This window comes from Phoca vitulina, unplaced genomic scaffold (assembly GCF_004348235.1).
Source record: "Phoca vitulina isolate PV1807 unplaced genomic scaffold, GSC_HSeal_1.0 scaffold12, whole genome shotgun sequence".
In the NCBI taxonomy this organism is placed as follows: domain Eukaryota; kingdom Metazoa; phylum Chordata; class Mammalia; order Carnivora; family Phocidae; genus Phoca; species Phoca vitulina.
Genome location: NW_022589715.1, coordinates 27,077,242 through 27,086,832, shown reverse-complemented (window position 1 = coordinate 27,086,832; position 9,591 = coordinate 27,077,242). Strand labels below are relative to the sequence as shown.

At 41.7% G+C, this 9,591-nt stretch overlaps 1 protein-coding gene across 1 annotated transcript; it reads left to right on the top strand.

The window, feature by feature from the left end:
• Window positions 1-3,894: 3,894 nt before the first annotated feature.
• On the top strand, window positions 3,895-9,591 carry GKN1 (gastrokine 1). Its single transcript, XM_032411205.1, has 8 exons — window positions 3,895-3,910; window positions 4,127-4,191; window positions 4,299-4,367; window positions 6,285-6,338; window positions 6,674-6,811; window positions 7,748-7,858; window positions 8,719-8,866; window positions 9,512-9,591. Exons 1-8 carry the CDS (start codon window positions 3,895-3,897, stop codon window positions 9,589-9,591), a joined length of 681 nt encoding a protein of 226 aa, XP_032267096.1.

The following is a 9,591-nucleotide window of genomic DNA, read 5'->3' as shown; positions in this document are numbered from 1 at the left end:
CCAGCTCCTTTGTAGGATGGAAGTACTTAACCAGGTCCGATTGTCCTTCATGATGACAAAAAATGAAGTTATTTACCAAAATTCTCTTTATCTCTACTTTCATATATTTTACACAAATGATGTCATCACTCTGGAGACCTTCTTTGAGCAAGATTTTTCCAAAGCCTGTTCACAACCCTCTAACGCTCAAGGTTAACGACAGGTCTGAGGCATAACGTATCACTGGTGGCCTCTAAGGGGATCCAAAATGTCTGGCAAATGCAACTGGACAGACATGCAAGACGCAACAGAAAGGCAGAGTTATATAGATTTTGGAGAGCAAGGGTCTCTTGGAAACAACAAAAAGGAAGGGCTCTATGATGCCCCAGGAAAAGAGCTTCCTCCGCTTTGTTGTAATTTGAAACGAATTTCTTTCCTATACAAAAACAACTATGTAATAAGCATGGATTTTCTGGAATTGGAAGCTTTCTAGCAATGATCATGAATGTGTTATTTTACATGGCCCGGTTGCTGTTTTTTTTGAACGTGGCGTTCCTGGCCACAAGTGCATATGGAAGATTTGACACCCAGGACAGACCTGCCACAGCCCCCATCGCTGTAGCCACGGGACAGAAACTAGGGTCCGAGCTGCAGGCCACTACCCTGAGACCGTGAGAGCGGGCAGGAGTTTCTGACCCCCCCGGGGGGACCCAATGTCTTCAGACTTCTCAATCAACCACCTGACTTGGGGCTGTCACAAGGAATGTCCAGTGGGTGCATAGGGTGCTCAGAAAACAACAGTAAAGGCAGAGAAATTAGGAAGAAATTTCTGCATGGAGGGGCTTCCACACTCAAGCCACTCAATTATGGTGGACGTCGAACAGGCTGAAGGTCAGTTGAACCCTAAATATCGGAAAATGGGGGAACGGTTTAAGGGAAAAACAAGATTACCAAGGGCTTCCTGGAAGTTAATGACGTCGAGGTCCGCCCGTTAACACATCTACACAGGAGAGGGAATCTTGAAGGAGGACATTTAATGAGGAGAAAGGTCCTGTAAGTAAACATTCTCTTCTACTCAGAGAAAAAGAAGGAAAATAAAAGTTTGTCTGTGGGGAAGCTCCGAAAGGCCCTCCAGATTTATGGGATGAGCTTATCACAGGCAGAACCGCATTCCCTGTTTGTTCCACACAAAGGAGTTCCCACCCAGCTTGACATGACAGGGTGTGGGGTAAAGTGAGGCCTTGGGTGTGTGAGCCGTGAGATAAAATGGTGAAAAGGGCTTGCCTCTTGGCGTGGCTCAGCAACCAGTTCTGCGATCAGGGCAGGCCTTATTTATTCATGGGCTGGTTTGCCCCACGCTAATCCCAGGGCACTGGGCCACACCATCTCCTGGGACTCCCTTGGTATGTGACCACGACCAATGCAAGGCAGCACCTCTCCAGCTGGCCCCAAAAATCAGACTGAGGAAACCTAATGCATTTTTTTTATTCTTCTAGCTTGAGCATCTCCTTTATGCAATTCTAATTTTTTTAAAGATTTATTTATTTATTTTGAGAGAGACAGAGAGCATGCTTGTGGGGGGGGGGGCGCGGTGGGCAGAGGGAGAGAATCTCCAGCAAACTCCCTGCTGAGCATGGAGACCGACCTGGGGCTCAATCTCAAGAGCCTGAGATCATGACCTGAGCCAAAACCAAGAGTCAGATGCTCAACCCACTGAGCCACCCCGGCGCCCCACAATTCTTATTTTTAAAATGGGCATATTGAGCATGATGTGTGTGCTAGTATATTCTAGGTTCTATGGAGGTGACAAAAAATTTGACGTGTTCTTTCTCCCATGGGAGGATAAGAAACATACAAAACATTGGTGGGAGGGAACAAGAGACTCGCTCACACTTCCTTAGGACTTTTGGCCTTAGATGAATCAAGGGTTGAGGTTAGGGTTGATCCCCTTGCCCCCCACCAACTCTGGCACATTCATAAATACCACACAAAGTACAGAGGAAAAAGTTCTTCTGATTTTTGGAGCCACTGAAATAATATTGTATAAAGGAGGAATTTCTTCTCTTTTATAGGAAATCTAAGGCCTAGAGGGTAAGAAACTCATATAAAGAAGGAAGCAGAACAGAATCTAGGTCTCCTGGCCCCTAGTTCCAACCAGTAGCTCCCCAAATGGATTTTCACATCCAGGATGTATCCTCAGAAGCAGCACAATTGTTAGTCTCCCTGAGGAAGGCACCCCCCAGGGATGTTAATAGGCATTAGGAAAAGTAAATCGGTAGAGAAGAAAAACAACCAGGTTCTATGGTCAATTAAATTTAGGGGAATCTGGATGAAACAACATGACATAGATTTCTCCCCTACAGATTTTCTTAGCACATTCGACATACGAATGTAAATTGTCAATCTTTAAGAGGGGCATTATTGGACTCTGAACTCTATCTCTCTATCTATCTGTCTATCTATCCATCTATCTATCATCTATCTATCTTACAATCTATTTCCTGGAATATCCTCCACACCAGCATTTCACAGGCCCACTGGAAAAAATGTCAACTTTGAATCTTTGATAAGGTATGACATGCAAAAAGTGTGCTAGACTGTATCCATATACAAAAGTGACTACCCATGGCTGGGTCTAAAAGCACCATGCTGTTCCTTCTTTGACTTTGCAGTGATGTGACAGTTCTTAAAGCAGATGAAGCCCTCTTCACATATGTCTACCCCCCTCCCAAGGCTTATTGATCTTTTGCAGCTAAAGAGTAAGTTTGCAAGAAATTAGTGGACACATTAAAAACATGAACAAAATGTAGTCACAGCTATACTAATCCACTTACCTCTTCAAAGAGGTGTTTCTAGTGAATCAAGCTTTTTAACTACGTAACCCCCTCCTAAGTTCCAATCCACAAATAAAAGGATAATCATGAGCTCAGAAAGGCTTCCAAAGAGGACGTTTATGAATCAATGATAAATGAAATACAGTTTTCCTCTTTGGCAATTTGCTTTAGTAGGTTCAATGTATAGGAGAAAGTAGAAAAAAATTAAAACTTTAATTCAACTCCAAGACTGTTTTGAGCATTTACTTGTTAGGCCAAGTGACAGTTTCTACTCTCTGCTTCTGCTGAAAATATTTTTTTATTATTTTGACATAATTTCTGAAAATTAAGTTATCTAGAAGTGAAAGAAAGGAGAGATTGCTTTTATAGCTCCAGGAAAAAAAAGAAAGTTCCCCCTGAGAGGTAGAAAAGGTGTGTTGGAAGGGGTGGTATTTAAGCTGGGCCTTGACAAATGAATAGTAGTTCACTAATTAGAGAAAAGCGGAGGGTACCACGCCAAGGTGGGACAACAGCATGCGCAAAGGCACAGAGGCATGAAACATCATGAATATTCCAGCAGGAACTCTGGTGTGGCTGGAATATAGGAGTATTGCATGGAGTGATACAGAGGGGGAGGCTTTGGAAACCTTATTATAAAGGACCCTCTGTGCCATTCCAATGAGTTTAAAGTTCATCCTGCAGGCTGTCAGTGAACATTTCTATGCATAGTAGAGTCGTGTTTATTTATAGATGTACTTCAGAAAGATCACCTTAGGAAAAATGTGCTGAAATATGAGAGACTGGTGACCAGAGTGATCTATCACATGACTATTATAAAAGTTCTGGTAAAAGAAGCTGTGGGCAAGACCAGAGTTGAGAGGCCCTTCTGAGACAAAATGACAAGGTTTAGAAAGTGCCCTGATGTGGTGGCGAGAAGACATTGCTGAAGACAGCCCCCAGGTTTTCTGGCTGCATGCATGGTACTCTCTGTGTACTATGTATGGTACGTGATACCACTGAGAGAGCTCAAGAGTGCAGAAAAGGACACAGGTGTGCAGGGAGTTGGGAATAGAACCTATTTTGCCTAAGCTAAACCATCAAGATGGGTTCAGAGAAAGGTACGAAGAGGAAACCATTCCCACATCCTTACCGGAGCTGCTATCTGCAAGGCCCAGGGTGCCCAGAGTTTCTCATCTACGGTCTTGTTTGACTTTAGGGATTATTCTTCTTCTGACTCCGAGTGACACCAATACGTAAAATACCCACACCCACAGCTGCAGTTGGACCAGAAGTTATCATAAACCATATTGAGTTTGTTGTGATATCTTCAACAGAAAGTCAGCTTGGCTCCATGTCAAAGTGCCTTGACAAACAGGTCGATATTCCCAAAGGCTTCCTGGTATGCTGGATCATGGTACAGATATGGAAAATGGAGAAAGATAAATCTTTGGCCCAACCTAGTCACACCTAGTTTGAGTAAAGCTGGGTAAGTACAAATATGAGAAGTGTTCTTGTCTGAGTTCATGCCTGCCTTCTCTACTCCTTTGCTTTGGTGAAGCCAAGATGAAGCTCACAGTGAGTAGATTTTTCCTTTTGAATTTATTATCTTCTCATTAGAGACTGTTAACATTTTGAGCTAAGGGGGGGGGGCTGCTTCTTATGACAATCTCACCATGATGGAAAATTTGTTTTAAAAAAATCTCCTTTCGTGTCATTGAATCATGGCAATTACAAGCATCTCTGTGGAGAATGATAGTTATACTGGGAGCAGACAGCTGTCTGAACACTGGATCCCTTGCTGTCTTAATAAAATTACCTTCCAGTCCTCCTGATTCAGGGCTGGTCACAAAGCAGGGAGTCCCTAAGCCCTAGAAAAAGCCTGATCTTTCTCCACATTCTTGAATTCCCCTTCTGACCAAAACTCCTGAGCATGCTCAGGAAAGATGAAAAGCTGATCATCAAATGAGATGGGTGAGAGACTTACTGTCTCATTTTCTGCTGTGAAATGGATCTCCAAGTAAGAATGGCTTGCTTGAACCCTGACCTTAGTCATTTATCCATGACAACACCTGAAGCGTGAAGCTAGTGCAGCATCTCCCCTGTGGCTCCAGATAAAAGGCTGAGAGTGTGGTAGGTAGACCACAAAATTCCACCAAAGTAACTGGTGGTACTGGGTGTCCTTTATAACAAGATGCGGAGGGGCTAGACATCCGATAAATATTTTCATGCTTTAACATACTAAACACTATATTATAGCAGCCTCTGCTTCAGAGCGGAGTTGCAAATGTAAAATGATTATCTAGAAATAAGTTCTAGTAACACCACAGTTCAAAAAAAAAAGGAGCTCCGAGCCCAGGTCAGATGTGGTTTCTCTCGTACTTCTGCCGAGAACAAGGGGTATCATTTTAGCCAATACAACCTTGGCCATGTTACTTAACATCCGAAGCTCAATTTCCTCATATGTGAAAGGACTGCACTGTACTAGTAGATCTCTAAAATTTCCCCCACCTCTCACTATTTAGGAGACTAATTTTTACCTCCTTCTTAAACTATCAGGAGAAAAATAAAGCAAATAAAAGAATTACCTTGAATCATCAGGGCGGATCTCAGACCGGTTTGTCTCATTTCCAGGCCAAGGAAATGAGAATAGGTACTCGGAATGGGGCACCTACATAAAGCTCTGTGTTCTGATAACTAATGTTATGTACCCAGTGACAAATGACTAACCCAGGTACCCTGGGACAGTGGCAGACGTCCTTTCTGCCAACCACCCTCGACAGCCAGACCTCTTCACCCTCAGGATCTCAGCAGAGCTGCCAGCTTGCTTACTAATCCATTGCTTAAAAAAAAATTTTCTTTTAGATAAAAAGAGTACTTTCTTTTTTTTAAAGGATTTTATTTATTTATTTGACAGAGTAAGAGAGCACAAGCAGGCAGAACAGTAGAGGGAGAGGGAGAAGCAGGCTCCCCGCTGAGCAGGGAGCCCGATGCGGGGCTCGATTCCAGGACCCTGGGATCATGACCTGAGCCAAAGGCAGACGCTTAACTGACTGAGCCACCCAGGCGCCCCAAAAGAGTACTTTTTTTTATTAGGAGGTCTATGAAGGAAGGAAAGCAACCCAGATCAAATAAGAAAATTAAATCATTTTTGGACATAATTCTCAGAACCTATATGCATTTTCATATCGTGTATGCTATTCATTTTCAAATGTGTTCTTCAATATACTGATACTGCATAGTTTTTTCATAAGGGCTACATTAATAATTCTAAAACTATATACCACAATAACATGATTACTACAAGTAATTAACCTACAATCTTACACTATCATGAAAACTTTCTATGGTTGAAAAGAAATCAAAGGTCAAAGAAGAAAAGACAGACCACTCAACAGAGTGGTAAAATTAGTATTTTTTATAAGCTTGGGTAGAGAAAAAAGAGGACATTGTTTTGTCATGTGATAGTAGACCAATGTTACTTATGATTTTTAGATTGTCTTCGCTGGACTTCTTGGAGTCTTTCTGACCCCAGCCCTTGCTTTCACTGTAAGTATTAAACTTTTTATTTTTTTATAAAAGTTTTTAAAGATTTTAATTATTTATTTGAGAGACAGAGAGAAAGACAGAGAGACCATAAGAGAGAGAGCATGAGCAGAGTGAGGAGAGGCAGAGGGAGAGGGAAAAGCAGGCCTCCCACGAAGCAGGGAGCCCGACGTGGGGCTCGATCCCAGGACCCCGGGACCATAACCTAAGCGGAAGGCAGATGGTTAACGACTGAGCCACCCAGGCGCCCTGGTATTAAACTTTTTAAAGTGCATTACTAAAATGCATTTGCAAAGAAATGTGGTATTAAATCACTGTCAATTTCTTATCAATTTCAGGATATCAACATTGGCGATAACAGCAACAGTGGTATAACTGGGCAGCAGTCAGTGAGTGTCAACAATGAGCATAATGTGGTAAACGTGGACAATAACAATGGATGGGACTCCTGGAATACCCTCTGGGACTATAATACTGTAGGTAGCCAACATACAATTTCCATTCTTTACAAATATGATGTTTCTTTTTTAACAGCAACAAAAATGTCTGCTAACCATAAAAGAGTTAAAAATAAAGTAATTTCTAACTGTACATAAGCATAGACTTGTAAGTCAAAGTGCCTATTTTGGTAACCCAGTAGATATAACCCCTATTAATGTTTCCCACAATGAGTTAAAATTCAAACCCATGAACAGTAATTAGGATCCACTATGTCCAAGTGATTGTGGGGCTGTTAGACAAATATGAACATCCTTCTGCCTTCCCTGAAGATACTCTCTGTAATGAGGAGAGACCTGCACAATATCACTGTTGCCTATCTCAGTCCATCTTCAATTTCCTTCTAAAAAGGCAGAAATGGACATTTCACCTGTAGCTCAAAAAAAAAAAAAAGTAAATGTAAATGACAATACTAATTGGTAAGAGAAGCAAAAATCTAAAACCAAACCAAAACAACAGTTGGCTCTGCTCTGCAATTACTAGCTTTTTATTTAACAAACTTTGCACTTTGAAAAAGGCAACTCTTTATCATTTCAGTTTTATCGTGTGGTCCATTAGAAAACCAATCCCTGTCTGACCTGTCGCCTTGAAATGTTGCGAAGATCAAATGAGAGTAAAATGTGATAGCAATTTAAAGTTTATTTCAGCAAAACAGACATGTGGAGTGACTCCACGCTAGAACCTGAAGATAAAGCAACGAGTTAGACTCTAGGTCTCTGCCCTCAAGAAGTTTGTATTCCATCCTTACAAATGTTAGCAACAGATACGATTGCAAAACAGGGCTGGATCCCGTGCTCTGATGTGAGTTCATCATAATCTTGGAGTTCCATTTCCCTCTGCTGGTCAAACTGATTTTTGGTAAGAAAAGCTCCTTAGGGAACCTACTTCCTACTATCTACCGTCTTCTTTACCAGAACTTTGCTGCAACCAGACTCTTTGGCAAGAAGAAATGCATTGTGCACAGAATGAACAAGGACATCATGCCCTCTCTTCAAACTCTTGATGCACTGGTCAAGGAAAAGAAGGTATAAATAAAAGTCTTTTTAATTTGGCTCAAGGGAGGTCTTATGAGTGCCAGTAAATAATGAGATCACAGTCATTTCCTCTTGACCACAGTACGTTGTAACGTGCAGCACAAAAAGGGAAGAGGAGCTGGTAATTGCCTGAGAAGACAGAGCTGCTACCACACTCAGTGCTGTGGATCCCACCTGCCTTTCCTGTTAGAGGAGCAAAGATCTGCTCAAGCCAATGAGAGCTGTCTCCACTTCTCCAAGTACACTTGCCCACAAGAGTCGGGTTGCGGTTATTAGATTTAGAAACAAAAATAGAGGATACCCAGTTAAGTTGGAGTCTCAGATAAACGATGGATAGTTTTTTAGCTTAAGTATGTCCTATGCAATATTTAGGACACACTTATGCCAAAAAATGGTTTGTTTACCTAAAATTCAAATATAACTGAGTGTCCTGTATTTTACCTGGCAACCCTAGTTGGGTGGGGAGAGAAGACCCATTGCTCTTTAAAATGTTTGCTTGAGTTCATATGTTTATAACTGATAAATAGGCACCTTTCATTGACCAGGTAGAGAAAATCAACTCCATTCTCAGAAACTGATTTTTATATAGCTCAATCCAAGAAATACAAAGTGACCAAATGAGGTCCAAGCTTCAGAATAAATTTAGCCTCAGACTTTTGCTTTTATGAGAAGCTGAGGTTTCACATCCGCTAAATCTTTTGGGACACAGAAATTCCAAGATATACAGGGTTGAGGCTGATTATGAAAAAAAACTGTAGCCAAGCAATAGCCCCTGCTGGCCTGGTACCCAGCCCTCATTCAACAAACCACTGGACTGGGCACTCATTCTCTCTCTTCATTTCCACACTCAGCTTCAGGGTAATGGACCAGGAGGACCACCTCCCAAGGGCCTGATGTACTCAATCAACCCTGAAGAAGTCAAGGACCTGAGCAAGTTAGGAAAACCCGTTGCTAGCATGTGCAGGGGAATTCCAACATACATGGCTGAGGAGATTGAAGGTGAGTAGCCTTTCAATGGTGCACTCCAAGTTATTGCTGCTGGAATTGTCAGACTATTCTTGGGCATGTCCACAGAAGACATCGATCACTCAGCACTCGCTTTGTGCTTTAAGTGTGTTAAATTAGTAGCTCCTGCCGGCAGTCTTACATGATAAATTATTGTTATTCTCTCTTTCTGGATGAGGAAACTGAGGCACAGGGAGAGGTCACAAGTCTCTTGTCTGGGTCAGTCCCAAGCATTCTGGCTTTGGATTCTGTGCTCTTCACCATTGGGAAATACTGCCTTTCGAGAGTGGATCTGGAATTACTGCAAGATATATTTAGAGGAATGCATGAATTGCTAAGGGAAAAGAGAATGCCAGTAGAATTTATTGACTTTTTACAGCTCAGTCACTTAATTTCTGCACCTTCAAAGAATAACTTGCACAAAAACAAAGTATCCACCTACCTTAATATAACAGCAACTTTCCAGATCTATGAATTGATTGATTAAATCTAGATGGATAGCTAGACAGATGATAGAGTTAGACAGATTGATCTTGAAATTACTACATAGCTAGTTTGGAAGCTGTGTGACACTAAAAAAAAAAAAAGAAGAGTCCTTGAAAAGATATTGATAACAGTTTCTTCTTTTCTTTTTACCAGGGGCAAGCCTGTTCTTTTCCTCAGAAAAGTGCTTCAGTGCTGATATAATCTGGATTCTGAACATTTCCTTCTGTGAATAA